At 32.0% G+C, this 17,521-nt stretch overlaps 2 protein-coding genes across 2 annotated transcripts; both read right to left on the bottom strand.

Moving 5' to 3' along the window:
• Positions 1-210: 210 nt before the first annotated feature.
• LOC125807341 (probable serine/threonine-protein kinase PBL7) lies at positions 211-4,386 on the bottom strand. Its single transcript, XM_049487040.1, has 5 exons — positions 4,113-4,386; positions 2,763-3,016; positions 2,359-2,548; positions 1,837-2,228; positions 211-788 (listed from the first exon to the last, which is right to left on the bottom strand). The coding sequence occupies exons 1-5, from the start codon at positions 4,231-4,233 to the stop codon at positions 513-515; spliced, it is 1,233 nt and encodes a 410-aa protein (XP_049342997.1). The 5' UTR covers positions 4,234-4,386; the 3' UTR covers positions 211-512.
• A 3,215-nt stretch (positions 4,387-7,601) lies between these two features.
• LOC125807342 (uncharacterized protein YKR070W) lies at positions 7,602-15,775 on the bottom strand. Its single transcript, XM_049487041.1, has 12 exons — positions 15,583-15,775; positions 15,398-15,501; positions 11,917-11,952; positions 10,856-10,929; positions 10,626-10,666; positions 9,716-9,787; positions 9,413-9,614; positions 8,987-9,082; positions 8,829-8,896; positions 8,430-8,625; positions 8,270-8,353; positions 7,602-8,017 (listed from the first exon to the last, which is right to left on the bottom strand). The coding sequence occupies exons 1-12, from the start codon at positions 15,696-15,698 to the stop codon at positions 7,958-7,960; spliced, it is 1,149 nt and encodes a 382-aa protein (XP_049342998.1). The 5' UTR covers positions 15,699-15,775; the 3' UTR covers positions 7,602-7,957.
• Between the last annotated feature and the right edge of the window lie 1,746 nt (positions 15,776-17,521).

The raw sequence follows: 17,521 nt of genomic DNA, 5'->3' as shown, positions 1-17,521 counted from the left end.
AAGCAGTCTCAAGTCTCACACCGACCTTCCTCCAATCAGCCTCGATTACAACGCCAGAGCCCAGACACGTGAACCATAGCACCTGATGTTTCCTATCTCATCATCTGTTATGAAAATGTTACATTAAATTTTTTCCATACATTTATGTGAGATCCATATCTTCCTTCTCTTTTGCATATCGCCAAGCATTTTGTACTACACTGGAATAGCTAGTAGAAAATATATGTATATTGGCTTTAATTAGTTCTTGCTAACACTTCTAAGCTGATTACTTTTTCTCAGTATATCATAGAAGCATAGAACTTTTACATATTATATATGCTATGCACTGGAGCTTGCATTTGCACCAGATATGCAAAGGAGGCATTTTTTTTATTATGTCCAATCTATGATGTTAAAGCTGCATCTTTAGTTTACGTATGACACAAAAAAGTTGACAACCACTTCTATTTGTGTGTGTTTCAGTTCTTATTTTAGTCCTCAAGCTTTGTTGTATCATTTCCATCACCACATTACCAGGTTTCTTCATTGTTTATAGATTTCTGAGGAGATTGACTTTTGTATGACTTCCGGATAGGAGGCTCGATTTCAGGGTCATACTTTAAGGAGGCAAGGTAGCTCAAAGCAGTGACGATATCAACAATTGGAGGACGCATATTAGGTTGCTCCTGGACACACATTGCAGCAATTGCAAGAGCTTGGTATAAGCTCCTTATTGGATAGTGACCATCAAGTGCTGGATCTGCCATTTTGTAGAATTTTTTCCTGTCTTTGAATAATGGTCTTGCCTGCAAAAGCAAAATGCATATCAGATAGAACAACATTATGTTTATCCTTAACAAGTCTGTGTTAAACTGTATTTCTCTAATCACTCATCAGAACTCTGAACTAGAAGGCACCTGCACATCACTGAGACTATATGCATAGGGTAAGATGCCATTCAAGCAGGGGCGTATACAGGAGGGGGTCACCGGGTTCACGTGAACCCATGGTCACCTCCCGAAATCATATATAGTAGTGTTATATTTTTAAAAAATATTTAAATATTATTGCGTGAACCCAGACTCAAAGTATCATATAATGTAGTACGATGATGATTGGGTGCACCTCTCTAGGTGAGGTTAGAAATTTGAATATTTTATCTATCTTGTTTTAGTTTTCTTTCTAAGATTTTGTAACTAGTTTGGATAAATAAAAGTTAATTTTGGACCTATAATTTTAAAATTTTAATGGTTTTTAGTAAAAAGAATCTAACCGATCAAATTTATGTCTTAGATCCACCTTTTCATAATAGTGCACCCATTATCTATAAATTCTGAATATGCCTCTGCATTCAAGGACAGTGCAGACAGAACGACATCAAAATTAAAGACACTACCAACCAGTACATGACACCATAATATTTGTACCAAAAGGAAGGATGATTCAGGTAAATGCAAATCGACTCTTCTAAGCAGAAAACTGCAATTTTCCTTTTGATGATGGAGAAATCTCCAAGGGCCGTGGGCACAGTTCGAAACTTGGTGGATGAAGGGCCACCCCTTAACCCTTCTCCACTTAAATACCAGGCTTTTGTTTGTGAGGAAAAGAACAGACAGAAAACTATATATTTAAAACCAAAGACATCCTCCAATCTGATAAACAATGACTAAAGACTTGTTCAAAAAACAATACTGGAAGTAGTTTAGGGACATCCATTTCTTGGATCCATTTAGGTGCAGAAACGAGAATGATGGTTAACTTCAGTAGCTAGGAGGTAAGGATAAATCAGGTCTTACCACAGCATAACGACAAAAATATATAACATGGCAACAATAAGAGATCAAAGGAACATACCCAAGAAACCAGGTTTTGCTCCGCAGCAGATTTTGTATAGTCAATCGCTCTCCTGCCTGTGATTATCTCCAGAAGAACAACCCCAAAGCTGTAGATATCTGACTTGAATGTCAGTTGGCCAGTCATAGCATAATCTGGTGCACAGTATCCATATGTGCCCATCACTCTGGTGGAAACATGGGTCTTGTCTCCACTAGGACCTACTTTAGCCAAGCCAAAATCAGATAACTTAGGGTGGAACTCCTCACCAAGTAGAATATTGGAGCATTTCAGATCACGGTAAATAATTGGAGGATTCATCTTGTCATGTAAATATTCCAGGCCCCTTGCGGCACCTGCAGCTATCTTCATTCTAATGTTCCAATCAAGAGGTTTTTGATTTGGCCAGGGGTCTGCACACATTGAAAGAAGCAAAGCAAATGGACTCATCACAAAGAGTCGAAAGAAATAAGCATGTTTCTCAGGATGGAGGAAGCTAAGATTGGAATAAAGTAACATGAAAAGTAGGCAATGATAGCATACCAAACAAATGGTCTTCCAATGAACCAAGAGACATATACTCATAGACTAATAGCCTCTGATCTCCCTCAGCACAACAACCAATTAGTTTAACAAGATTAGCATGGTCAGCCTTACTTAGTGTCTGTACCTCAACAACAAATTCCCTAACTCCTTGGCATCCATTTGGATCAAGTTGTTTGATGGCTACAATCTGCATTGGAAAAGAAAATAAAAGATAAACAGATTCAGGCCACCAACTATACCTAATGCTAAACCACTCACTTACTTCAAATGACTTTGCAAAGATTGGAGGGGATATAAGTTCATAAAAGGAGGAGAGATATTCAAACAATCCTGTTGTGTATTAAAGATTTTAAGGTAAGGGAGAATGATAAGTATCACGACAAGAATGGCGTCGAGCTGACCTCACCAGTATCCACCAAATGACCTTTATATACTTTGCCAAAACCTCCTTCTCCCAAGAAGTAATCTTCCTTGAAATCTTCTGTTGCAGCTATTAATTGATCGAATTTAAACCTCTGTGCCTTAGCACCACCTGTTTTCCCATCTGTGGGAGGGATGTTACTATAACCCCCATCTTTCTTAGACATAGATCGATTTGCAATTTTACCCTCTTCATTCTTCACAACTTTAAATTGACTAGCCACCGGTGTAACTACTGAACAAGATTAAACAAGAGACACCAAAAAGATGGGAGTTTAAATAAAGGAGGCCTCATTTGAAGGAGGGAGAAAAAGAATGAAAGAGCACATGGATAGTAAACGGCCAAAATACTTATCCCAGCAAGATCCGCAAATTTTGTAGTACACAAAGAAGCAAAAAAAGATTCATACAGAGAAAGGACCAAACTTTTTGAAAAAAATCAAACATATACAGAGAAAAGTCCAAAGAACCAAGAAATGTTGTTCTCAAATTGTTGTCAATCTGCTACACTAGACAACACCCTGAATCAGAAATCAGAATGTTCAACCTCCTCCTTATCAGGAAAAAAACAATTTTTTTTTTTTTTTTTAACTAATTCCTTCCATGAACATCTCAAAAAAAAAACATCAAAAGTTTCAGAATCCTGTAAACATGAAAGAAAGAAATAGGCATAGAGCCACATAAATATATGGAAGACATTATTTGCGAACATAAAACGAGGGGTCTTAATAGCTCAATTAGTTGGCTAAGTAAACTTTCACCTTGTTAATGAGGGTTCAATTCTCCACCTTGTAATCCCCTTTCCTATTTCCCCTTCTCCTACCGGGATGTCATAAAAAAAATTAGCAAAATAAAAGAACCTGAAACGAAAATCAAAGCAATAAGGTAGACAAGACGATGTTTGCTTGGTACACATCCTCCCCCACCAATATTAAGTTTGTAGGTTTGTGTCATCAAAAAAACAAAAAGCTCCCAGGAATTTTTAAAAAATGGAAATAATATATGCTTGGTACGATGGAAGTCATTTTTTCTTATGGAAAGTTGCCTTAATATACCAATCACATTCATGGAAAATAACCATAAAATCTTTCATCAAATCATTAACTATATCGAAAAAGATTTAAAAAATCGTAGATGCATGCAACAATAATAATTCAAGATCCATAAAACAGGACACAAAAACAAAATTTGGTTTTGGAAAATTCAAAATATGATCAAATTCCAACAACCCCACATTGAAATTTTCCAAATGCACAAAAAAGGAACAATCTTTCCAAATCCAAAAAAAAAAACCATAAAAATTTCACCAAATCATTTGTAAATATAAATACCTTGTTTAGGCTGTGGCTGTTCAACCCTTTTGTATTTATGATTACTACTTGTTTGAAATATCTTTTTCTCTGGTTTCTTCACCGATGTATCTCCATCTCCAGAACAAGGAAAACACCCCATGATTTTAATTTCTTCAAAAATATATCTACTCTCACTTTCTTACTAACTATTTTTCTCTTCTTCTTTTTTTCTCAAATAATAATAATAAATGATTTAAGAGTTACAAAACTCTCAGTTTTTTTTCTGCCTTAATTTAAAAGAGAGAAAGAAGAGAAAAATGAAGAAAGAGAACACATAGCTTTAACCTTTTTTATACGTTTATTTGTTAAATTAAAAAAGAAGCTACTCTTTTTCTGGGGTTTTTGTATTTGTGGTGCAAATGTGTAACATAGTTTTTTCTGGTACAGCTGATCCTCAAATTAAATGCCACGTAATAATACCTAGATTTTTTTGGTCAAATCATATTAGAAAGTCACATCAATATATCTCGTCGTCATAGCTGACTCATCAACAATTGCTGTCTCATCGGGGTAGATCCAATGTATCCGTAACAGATTCATATGAATTCAATATTTTGATATAAAACATAAATTTATTAAATTTATAATATATTATTAAATATAAATATATAACTTTAAGTACATAATGAGTTTAATGCTAAGAATCTTTTATCTTAAACATTGAATTCATCCACGGGTGTAATCTCATCAAAATTTAAGAAAAAACAATCGAACTATTAAAAAATATATTGTCAAATTTAAAATATAAAGATTAAATTAACTTATTTTAAAATCAACATATATATATTTTTTCTTTTTAAATTAATTACTAAAAAACTTGTCAAATAAAATAAAAATTATGTATTTGCCCTACAACAAAAAGAGTAAAAAAATAGTTTGACGTACAAAACATCTCAGTTAACAAGGTCTGAAAAGAATCGCACTACAATAAATATGATATAGACAACCTATGAAATGCGATTTCCTCCATGACTCGAACACATAATCTACAAATCACACCGAAAATAACTTCAAAAGGCTCATCTTCTCCAACGCGGCTTTCTTTTGAGAGCTAATAAACGAGTGGAAATCTGTCAAGTTACTCAAATTGTTTATTATTGTAGGTAGGTTTTGACCAAAATATGTCATTTTCAGTAACCTTGGTTGAATATTAGGGAAAGGAACAAAATTGAAAGAGAACACAACAAAGAGAGGGAAAAATCAGCATAGAATAAATAACATAAGTCCACCAGCAGAAAAAATAATTTTAAAAAACCAATATGCCAGAATTAAAATTACTCTTCGTGTAGTAGAAAAACAAACAAATAAAACTTGATCATTACCAAAATGTAAGTGTTTATATATTAAACAAATCACGTTAAAAAAGAGCGGAGCAAGAATTTAAAAATTGTATAAAGTAATTACAAAATTTATATAAGATAAATATTATATATATGATTGAATTTGGTTCGATTTGTTTATGGAGTATATGATTTAAAAAAAAATAAAGTTCACTACCTAATCAAACCACACAATTTGTTTTATTTGATTTTATTTTATGATTCGATTTGGTATTTTGGTTATGTTCAATACTCCTACTCAAATGAACGTATGCCCATTTGTTCTTTTCTAGTAATTTGTTTTGCCCTCATAATTATTTTTTAACAAAATGCTCTCTACCAACTGTACTACTTCATTTTCTATTTTGTCAAGAAAAGGACTAGTACATTACTATATTGATAATTAATTATTTATTTATTTTATAAATTAAAAAAAAAAAAACAGCCGCGGCCCAGCTGTAAAATAAAAATATTGATTTCTGAGAAAGAAATAAAAAGATAAAAATGATATTCAATCAGCTACGTCTCTGGTTATTGGTATAGTCTTGTTCTGTTGATCCACCAAATCCAACTATATATTGACTATTTTAATTTTTCATGACAAGAAAAAACACAAAATGAATGAATATATAACCTACAACATACAATACATTCGAACCTTTTCATTCTTATATATAATATTAAAAAGTGGATAAAAATGTAAAGAGACAAATGTTGTAAACTTGGTTTGTGATTTCGCAATTCATAAGTCGCATCAAACTATGCCCTTAATTTAAAGTATAAATTATAGGAACCACATATTACAAGTACTAAATAACATCCTATCCCTTCTAGTTTTTTATTTACCAAAAATCCCTTAAAAATGATGTTTGCGGGATACATAATGTTGTGCACGGGATACATTAGATTTGATACATTCCACATAGCGGGATACATAGCGTTGTGCATGGGATACATTAGGTTTGATACATTCCACTTAGCGGGATACATAGCGTTGTGCATGGGATACATAGCGTTTGATACATTCCACATAGCGGGATACATAGCGTTGTGCACGGGATACATAGGTAAATAAGGGATTTTTGAAAATTTTGAAATAAGTAGGGATAAATGGATATTAAGGTAAGTAAAAGAGTGTAGTTAAGTAATTTGTCCTAATTTAAACTCAAAAGAAGACGATTGTGAATCACCTAAATAACATACATTGAACTAACTGATATGGAGTAATATTATTGAGTGAGAATTGTAAAGGCAGTTGAGCTGGTGCAGCAGGTAGTATCTCACGAGGGAGATCAGAGATCAATTTTCTTTGTCAATACCTTCTCAGTCGTCGAACTTGTCTAAATATGGTTTATATCTTTTATTTAATTTACAAATTGTTAATGCTGATTAACTACAAATGAAGTGACAAATAAGAGTGCACGTATAGTTGCGTCTAGTTTACAAATTCCTAGTAATCAACATTTTACCGTTGTGATGATTAAGACTGAAACGAGGGTGATTGTTTTTCTTTTAAAATTGTTAGCAAAGCTAGCTACTGAGCACTAGTCAAACAATTTATGTTGAGAAAATGTTGCAACTAAATGGAATGTCTTTTTTTTTTATGAAAATGACTCACAACTATAATCAAACTTTTAAATGAAAAAATAGCTATTCATATGCTGCGCCATGCATTTTGTTTATTTATTAAGTTGTCGTGTCACGTATTTATAGATTTGAAAGATATTTGCAACACTCCAGATGTCTTATGATTTATTAGTGAATTAATGTTATATTATTATCTCCTTCTAGATTTTTCCGACTTTTCTCCGACCAAGATTATATATAAATTTAGAAGATTTGTCACCCCATAATCTTTTTCTTATTTTAAAAGAAAAAATCAAGACTATTTCTAAAATAAAGGAGTTGGAACCTCCAACTAATTAAAAATAAAATAACATAGTTATCACTTGATAGGAATTAAAAAAATCGTTTACTGATACAAACCACTTGAGACCCTTTTAAAATAACATAGTGAATGTATTCTAATTCTAACCAGCTGTGGCAATTTGCTGGCGTTGTATACTTATTGTTAGTATTAATACTATCTTTGGTCCATTTTATTTGTATTTTTAAGCACCACTAACAAAAACATTTTGAAGCTTTAATCATAGAGTATTAACAATGACATTCTGACAAAAACAGATATCAAGATCGTTTACAACAAGAAATGATCTAGAGTATAAATCAACTGGAATCTGGGAGTGACATGCTAAAATGTTTATGTACTTAAATCTCAGATCTAAGAATTAGGTTTGCGGCACCTGTTTCTTCAACAGGTGCAGAGCTCTCACCAAAGCTTTATTGCAACAAGAATAAATTTGAAAAGAAAAAAAAATCACTCGCCAAAAAGAGGAATATAAATGTTTATCTGTAAAGCTAGGACGACCACCATCTTCCTCATGGAAATTAGTCCGATTAACAGATCTAAGGTAGAAACATGGTGAGAGTTTTACCAGATGTGCATCATGAGATACACTCCTTGCTCAAAATGTAGTCTACTGCTTCTTCCACAGTGTCAACAACCTGCACCAAATGAAGATCATGTTTGGGCAATGTGTCCTTAGTGAACATTGTTATACTTGCTTAATGGCGGTCCAGAAATGGACCATACTAGAAATATGTGAGTGAATATCATCCATCCACTTATTAGCTTTACAAATTAATTTTCCAGATCGAGTGGGTGATTGCAGAGGGAATTAAAGAGAAAGCAGTTATGCACTATTGTATAAAGAAAAAAGTAGATGCAGTCATAGGTCAAATATGTCATTTACTCACCAGATCTGCTGGAAAATCGTCATGATTTTCTTTCCCCTTGAAGACACCAGTTCTTGTCAAAATAGAGAACCAAGGACTTCCAGCCTTAAAGGTAAGATTCAGAATTATATGCAGTTCATGAAATAGCTGAGTAGCAGCTTAAATAAATCAGAGAACAGACCTGTCGAGCTCCTTTGATATCAACAGAGGGATTATCACCAATCATATATAAGGTTTTGAAAAACTGCTTTCTACCATCAACTTGATGGTTAGTGGGACATGATTGTAGAACATGCATCAGAACTGTCTCCGCATTTTTAAATACAGAAGGATTTGGTTTCCCATATGACGTATACTTCAGAGCAGCAGGATGGATACTGCAACAAAAACTACTCTCAGAAGTGCATTACTGCAAGGTGCAGTTTCATTTACATCATCTCTATACCCATCTTACGTGAAATGTAATATTAATATTTATGCTGATCTATAATCAGACCATGATAACGACACTATATGCAAGCTACTTTCTCAATTATCAGATATTATATCAAGTCTCAAGATATTTGGAAATGAGCCTCACGCATTGAAGACGGATTCTACTGCAATTCTGAAAGCACCCATGCCAAGTCGTTCAGATGGAAACAAGGCCTAGAGTGAAAGTTAGATAGCAAAGGTTACATTCTCTATGAATATGTTGAGGAAAGCAAGGACAATCAGATCTATTTAGCATTGGAAAACCTGATAGGCAAGGTCATCATTTGCAAAAAAGAGTGGTGGCTGGTGTGCAATCTCTTTTCCTGGCAGCCCTCCGGTCCTTAGAATGTCACAGAGAACCTAAAATTGAAAAACCACAATAGGTGGAGTGAAAGCAAATTTGAGCACATTAATTTCATGTAGTAAGACATGGAGATGCATGCAAATGCACAAAAAAATAAGAAATAAAGGAACAGACAAAATTTCTGGGAGTTGGATGAATCTGACAGGGACTCCACAGTAAGACTTCACAAATCAAAGGGAAACATAGATTAGGAAATAAAAAATATAAGAAACAAAATTATTGGCCAAATATTAAGTTTCAAAAAAAAAAAATTATTGGCCAAATATTGAAGGATAAATCTGATTGAGAAGTTGTTTCTGCAAATCACTAATTATAAAGAAGAATACCTGGATGTCCCTGCTCCAATCAACAGAATCACTAACAACAAAGACCGCCGCCACTCTCTGCGAGCATGGATCATTGCTCAAAGCTGTATGCTTAGACTTGCTACTCTGATTACCATCCAGCTTGTCTGTCCATTTTTTGTATTGTGCCAATGGGTCAATGTTGTCAAAACAAGATGCATACTCATCTATGGAGAGAACATTTCTGAAATTTAAAGCATAGTAGTATATCACGTTGAAATTGTTAAGCATTTGAGGTTTGCACTCTCAACCTACATCTATAAAGTGCAAAGCCAGGGAGCTTACTTAAAACCATATTCAGACATCACTTCGGCGGGTTCTCCTTTTCCAACAGCAACAATAAGCTCATTCTCAAATCTGTTAACATGGATTTAACTTATTAAAAACAACCAAAGCAAATTTTGATCTTTCAAACTTGAGATTTCTTATTAACGTAAACAGCTTTAGTTCCAGCAGATAAAGCCTTGTAACCTTATTGTGTCATCCTGCAAATCTATATCTGTAGTATATACGCTTACACTATAGGCTCTTAACTTTGGTTGTTGTGCCTGTATCTAACACTTCTCAGTTCTCATACGCGATGCACCAACAAACACTCAAGTAGACAAACAATAGGAACTTCAGCACTTTTAGCTTTTGCAAGTCACTAAAATTAATGCATAAAATCACTTAATAAATGAGATAAGTATTTTCTGGTTAAGGCATTATTTCATCATTCAAATTGAATATCCATACTAAAACATTTCTGGACACCCAACTCGGGACAGGAGAAAATTTTACGTGCACTTCCTAAGTCAGCTCTAGAAGACTAACTGCATGGATAACCATTTGCTAAGCTTTTTCTTTTCTTTCTTTTATTCAAACAAAACAGCCATTTTTTAAACTGTAGTTATGTTTATTATTCATAAGTGATCAATTTATTAAAGACCTGCTGGTACTTCTATCAACTAAGCTATGTCCTACTTTCAAATATGTGGAGTTGGCATACTGGTAATCAAGCCACATGCTTTTTAGGTGCTTCCGAAGTTTATTGCTATTAATTTCAGTTCAGAAGAAAGCACATCCTTTCGCATAATATTTTGTATAAGAAAACCTGCACATAAGAAATAGCCATCTTTGTTTTCTTCTACTAACTGTTCTTTATTATATTTGAATGCGGAAAATGGGGAATGAAATCTACCAAACAAAAGATTACCTTCTCATCAACTGTTTGAACGGTGAGTGCCCCTGTATAACCTGCAGATCCATTCAAGCAAACAAAATGCACGAGAGACTTTAAGCATGGAGCAAGTAGCACATCATAGGACTACCAACTCATGGAAAGATCCAATTGTTGAAGAGAAAGAGCAGATTATAATCAAGACAATACTAAATTTTGGATAATCAGAAAGAACTTCACCACTATGTCTCTCAAAAGTTGTATACCTGTAAAGGTAGGATATTAACATCCAACAAACTTCCCAACTCCTTTGCTCTTTTAGATTCAGGAACACCACCTCCTATTGAATATAAAAGACCACATTAAGCCCCTTACGTCTGATAAAGTAATAGGCTCTCAAAATGCATGCCTACTACTTCAAAGTCCAGAACAGTAGGTTATAATAACGTTGCCTCAATGAGTCATAGAAGGAAAAATGAATCATTCAGATAGGAGAACTAGTCTATGATGAATTAATATTTACTGTGATTCTACTAAGTGAAAGATGCCACTCCACCTATTTGGCATTATTTTTCACTCAATCTCTATCGTCAGATCCAATAAAAGAGCTCCATCAATAAACCTAATTCTTTTTTTAATAAGTTTATCGATACACCTAGTTCATGTTCACCTGATGCATAAAACACATGAAAAAAGTGCATGTTTTTAAATTTCACTCAATTTTGCTAGGTATAAAAAGTGGAAACCAAAGACAAAATGAATGCAAATGCGAAACCAGCATGGAAGCTGATAGACTTTGGAATGTCCTAATCAAGAGATATTTCTGTAGAAAATCCAGCACTCATCTCCCTATGAAATTAGGAACCAAATACTAACCGATGACATTGGGTTTTATGTATTCATAGAACTGCCAAAACATATTCATTGGGGAGAGAACTAACATCCTATGAGTCATCAATGGTTTAAGGGATATTGGTATCAACAACTTCAACCACCTAAAAAATCTCTTCTACGATACTAACTTTTCTCATTTCAACAAGGATTCTCATTATTCACAAATTATTGTTACATATGAGAGTTTGGAAAAAGTAGGCCAGTGAAACCCCAATTAATGTTACAGGACACTACAAGTTTATATACCCCAGTTAATTGAGATAGATATCTTCTAAAGCCATGATTCATCCTACTCCAGAAATTGATAGGTAGAACTTAAATTATTGCATTTACGGCACTGTTACTTTAAGTAGCTAAAGAATGAAGGCATGAAAACCAGTTGCAATGCTACCAAATGGATGTTGAACAAGAACAGGTTACATCAACCACTCACCATTGGTCAAGAATACATAGGGAACCTTCAGAGTACCTGCACAATCAAAAAGCTACTGAAGTTAACCTACCTGATCTGGGCTACCAACAAAAAGTGCCTATATATAGCTCCAAGCCCATAAAAGTATGAATCAGTAGTATTTAGATGGTAATGCTACAACATCACAGAGGAGAGGACAACTTCATATCACAAGATCGATAACATTGTCTAAATGCATGTGATTTCAGATATTTTGTAAGGAAAAATCACTCCAGTGCATATCACTTTCCCCCTTTTGATGGAAATTTTCTACAATTCTTGATAACCGAACATTGAAAAATGACTTTGCTAAGAAAAATAGTTTCGTCAAGCATTTTCTATCATGCCAAATACATCAACAATTAAGAAAATATATCAAGCTCGCGGGTAATAAATGGAAAAGAAAAATGAATGTGTGGCTAGAGCTTATTCTGGAATATCATTCTCATTTTCTCTTGCATCAACCTCGACGCCTTATAAGATCATGAATATTACTAAAGTCTCTTTTAGAGGAGCTAAACAAAACAAAAAATAAAAAAATTGAACATTTATCCATCATACCTCTTTATTTTCCCACATCCAGTACACATTTTACCTTAAACATATAAGCAGATTGTTATCTCGGCATTTTCATAATAACTAGGCACCTACAATTGCTAAGTTGTAGCTAATAAAATTCTTAATTTCATTTTCATTACCTCTTGTGACAAACATTATATAATCACAATATTTCTATTATATAGAAGAGTGAAGACGACCAGGACGACCAAGGGTACTTTTGTCAATTTAATAAAATTCCAAGCTTAATTTAATTGTACATTTTGCATTGAGAGTATTGAACATTCCAAAAAAATCAGCCAAAAGTTATGTAATTCCCACTTTATCCACCATTAAGTTGTTGATTTTCATTGTCACACGTGTACAACACATTGGGAGGAGTAAAAGAAATTAATGCAAAGTTAAAACATGGACCCCATTTTTGACTCACTTCAAAAGTCTATGCATTCAAGACCACACATTTTTTTTAAAAAAAATAATAATAATTAATTTGAGTTCATATTTATTTTTGAATGTACTTACTACTTTTAATGAGATTTCTTTTCATATTCAAAATTTAAATTCGAGGCATTTTAATCATTTTCTTTCTTAATCTGGTTCGGTCATGAAAATATAGTTTTATTTTATTAAAAAAATGTATAATTAAAGTCGTGTTTGGTTAAATTTTATATAAAAATATAAATATATTTTTCTAAAATGCATAATACATAAATATGTCATTTAATTTGGTTTCATTTGACATCAGTGTTCTCCAATTTTGAATGTACATAGTAGACACAAAAATTTGTATAGAAATGAACAAGTAGACACATATGTCCTACTTAACGTCCTACGCGGCGATATAATTCATGTCCTATGCGACATTCTATGTGGCATCTTACGTGAATTATGTCTCGTATGACGTTTGTCTACTTGTTCAACTTTATATTTCTATCTATTTTTCTATTATATAGAAGAGTGAAGACGACCAGGACGACCAGGGGCACTTTTGTCATTTTACCAAAATTATCAGCTTAAAACAATTGTACTTTCTGCTGCAAAATTATTGAATTTCCCAGATTACCCAACCAAGTTGCTATTATTATGATGGCCACGTGTACTTTCTATCATGAAAAGCATAAAAAATATCATAAGTAGCCGTACTATTTAAAAATGGTGGGACCCATTTATTAAATCAATTTATATTTCATTAACACCTTTACTTTTTGCACTAAAATAAATATAAAAAGAAACAAACATGATTTAAAATGTATTAAAAAATAAAAAATAAGTAGCCGTACTATCTAAAAATGGTGGGACCCATTTATTAAATCAATTTATATTTCATTAACACCTTTACTTTTTGCACTAAAATAAATATAAAAAGAAACAAACATGATTTAAAATGTATTAAAAAATAAAAATATTTACATAAAAATAAAAATTAATAAATAAAATGGATAGATAAATTAAATGAAATTAAAGTAAACTAAGAAACTAACTAAATTTTTAAATAAATAGTTTTAAAATTTTGCGAATCAAATATTAATGAGAAATAATAAGTATTTTTCGTGTTCAATTTACGTACATTAATGATAAGAATATTTTGATAATAGAATATTTTAAATTTTAAGATTAATCAGATTGTTTACTTTATTTACTTAATATTGCTATTCTTTTGTTTGAAATAAGAAGTTAAGAATCGGAACACATGAAAAATCAATACATTAATTAGAGAAGTAAAATAAATTTAAGTAGATTAATATTTAGAAAGAGATGACAAAAATAGCAAATGATTAATAGTAGTTTTAAAAATTATGAATAAATTTTGGAATAAGATAAAATATCTGGATGAGGAAATCAATACGATATGTAATGATCTATGTATTAAAATATCATGCTAATTTAGCATTTAATTCTAAATAGATTTTTTTAAAACAGAGAAAATGCATTTATGTTTTCAGATTGTTTGAAATTTTTTCACTAAACTGATAAAAATAACAAAAATACTTGTTCCTATAAGTTATTGTGCATGAAAAAAGATAACCAAAAACACATTTGTATCATGCTAAAAAAATTATGTTCATTAAGACAAATTATGCATATATAGAACTTCATGTAATAGTGAAACATGCTTCTTAGTTCTAATTTTTATGTATGAGTGATAAATAAAAAATATTAATATCTCTGTTTCAATATGTTTGTTCTATATTGACTTAGCATGAAGTTTAAGAAATTAAGGAAGCTTTTTGAATCTTGTGATTTTAAATTTAAAATATGTGAAATATAGTAAATATCTTTTAATCTTGTGATCTTAAATATGTTATGTGGAGTTGGAACTAAGAAAAGAAAAGGGACATTACTTTTTAATAGATTATAAAGAAAAATTCGACAAATTAATTGAAATGAATAGGATAGATTTCAAGATGATAATACATAATGATTCATGATTTTTATATAAGATATAATCCAATCTAACAGACAAATTAACTCTGAATCCTACTAAATTTGTGTCTTACAGTAATAAATAAATAAATTAATTAAATATTATACTTTAGAGTTTTACAACTTAAAAAATGAATCTACCCATCGCTAATATCAATTATACTTTAAAATATTATTGGGTTAATTTAATTTAATATTTTTATTCAGTATTCGATTCTTATATTGGAGTTGCCCATTCGGATATAGAGCTCTCTATTAAGAATTTTTTTCATATCCAAAACTCAAAATTAAGATATTTAATTAAGGAATGAGAAACATCATTCAATATTAATTAATGTTGATCAGAATGCCATAGAAATACCTTTTAATATTTGTCAAATAATGATTAATAATTGATTATATTGGGCCCGTATTATGGGCCTTAAGAATCTAGTTCTATTAGAAAGATAAACTAAATGTGATAGTCGAAACGACATCGTACCGGAATCATCATAGAAGCGTTTGAGAGCTCGAGGAGAGCCGCCGATAGGGTTGCTGCCGCGGAGCAAAACGCCATCAATGTCGAACGCGACGCCGAATGAAGCTCTGCATCAAGAGATTATAGATTCTCATAAAAACTATAGCAAAAACACATGTACTAATAAGAGATAGAGATAAATTAAGTACGGATTGGAAGAGGAGTGAAGTTGACGATAGAAGAAAGCCAAAGATAGTGAAGGAGTAGCTGTGCTTTGAATCTGCGAAGAAGAGAGCTTTCTTCTTAAAATCTGAAGAATTTTCATCTTCTCTTTTTGATCGTGTAATCCCCTTTGTCCTGAATCTTTTCAACAATAAAACCCGATTGGTTTATTGGACTTGTATTTCACTTTCTCAAACTTTTGTGGTTTCCGCAAAAAAATTCATAACTTTAAATTTTTTTTAAAAAAGTGATATTTTATCATAAATTATAAAAAGTGTTTTGCAATGAGTAGTGATTGAGCCTTATATTAAGCCATGAAATTATTTTTTTATTACTTCAAAATTATTAACTTCACTTGAAAAATCGCAAACTACCTATCGTATTAAAGTCAATTGCAAAATTATAAATTTTATTAGTGAAATTCAATTTAAAATTAAAACAAACTTGTATTTCAAGTAAATTAGATTTAGTTTTTATATATTATCATGTATTTTATTTTTGACTTATAATTGTGGTCCATTCAATAAAAAGGGCATGCCCAACTTTAAATTTTTTAAAAAATCATGAATAAAAAATTAGCAACGAGTGTCATATGAAAATCCCTTGCTTCAAAATGATTTATGTTGCTGATTTAAAGTGACCGAACTTCAAAACATTATAGCAAAATCTATAAATTTTATCAATCACATAGATAAAGGGCGTGTTTTATATTATAAAGCTTGTTTTCTCAATTTTCATTAAGAAATTATTAACATTGAAAAACATCATATATTATTATTATTATAAAAACAGGATAAACAACTTTAAAGTTAGAAATATGTTATACTTATAGAGAAACAAATGGAGTATCACATTTTTTTTTTTGTTTTTTGAAACAAATATCACATCAATATCCAAATATAAATAATTTCATTTGAAATGAAATCAATCATATATATTAAAAAACATCCCAAATAAAAGAAGTGCTGAAACAAATGGAGTAAAACAATACTCCAATTAACCAAAACAGAAAACAGTAAACAGGCTTACTTTCACTTGTATTACACAGAGAAATTGAAAACGAAACAAATCGAATCAATAGTACATGTACATCATAGCCTTCGTCTTTAACGAATAATCCAAGCGAAGATACCTCCACCTCCAATCTTTAGCTCGGATTAAAGTCACATCACAAGGTAAATATAAAACCACTGCTGATCCGACAGATTAAAAAAAGTATTTTCAAGGCGAGCGCGCTGATGAAGCCAGTGAAGAAAACAGGGGAACGTAAAATTCCCACATCCAAATGAGAAATATCATCCCTTTCTTTGCGATAATTGATCAGTGTGATTTCACCTATCAGAATCGTAACCACTAGGGGTTGCTGTGGATGGTGTCGAAGACCCGGACCCGGACCCTCCCCTTCCTGATTGACTCCTCATGGAAGCCAATCCAACAGCTGATTTCACCATAGATTTCAAAATCTTCATTTTGATTTGTCCCCTTCTTCGAGGAAAGCAAAGGTTCTGGTTTGACTTGATCGCTGATTTTTCCATAGACATATTTTTTGTGTTGAGCAGGACAGAGTAAAACAGAGCTTTTGAAATTGGATATATCTAATAGAGAATGAAGAGGTTGATGATTTATGAATGAGTTAAAGGGAGGGCAAGGGCACCTTTATAGCAGTTCAAAAAAGGACCAAATTGTAAATTCCAGTTACTTGGTTCACAAGGCTGTGGAGTGGTTATTCAAGAAATTCGCATCTCGCTTTTTGGAGTGCTTACGTGGACACTAAAATGGTCCACTCCAACTAATGTACAAAAGCTGACACCTGTACCTTTTTTCCAATTTTTATTTTAATTTACATGATATTGTTTGATTTGACAAATAAAAACGAAAGGAAGAGTTTTGAATTTACAATCTAAAATACTCACTAACCATTTACTC

The sequence above is a fragment of the Solanum verrucosum genome, unplaced genomic scaffold (assembly GCF_900185275.1).
Source record: "Solanum verrucosum unplaced genomic scaffold, falcon-dt-bn FXZP01000183.1, whole genome shotgun sequence".
Lineage (NCBI taxonomy): Eukaryota > Viridiplantae > Streptophyta > Magnoliopsida > Solanales > Solanaceae > Solanum > Solanum verrucosum.
This window is presented reverse-complemented; position numbering and strand designations above follow the sequence as displayed.

Bases quoted from the DNA above. Each gene is read 5' to 3' on its own strand.
- LOC125807341 (XM_049487040.1), bottom strand. From the start codon at position 4,233: ATGGGGTGTTTTCCTTGTTCTGGAGATGGAGATACATCGGTGAAGAAA. The intron at 2,549-2,762 runs GTCAGCTCGACG...TTTCCAATGCAG, and splicing joins ATTTGGTGGATACTGGTGAG to ATTGTAGCCATCAAACAACT. The intron at 2,229-2,358 runs GTATGCTATCAT...CAATGTGTGCAG, and splicing joins ATTGGAAGACCATTTGTTTG to ACCCCTGGCCAAATCAAAAA.
- LOC125807342 (XM_049487041.1), bottom strand. From the start codon at position 15,698: ATGAAAATTCTTCAGATTTTAAGAAGAAAGCTCTCTTCTTCGCAGATT. The intron at 9,615-9,715 runs GTAAGCTCCCTG...TTTAAATTTCAG, and splicing joins ATGTCTGAATATGGTTTTAA to AAATGTTCTCTCCATAGATG. The intron at 8,018-8,269 runs GTGAGTAAATGA...CATTTGGTGCAG, and splicing joins ACGATTTTCCAGCAGATCTG to GTTGTTGACACTGTGGAAGA.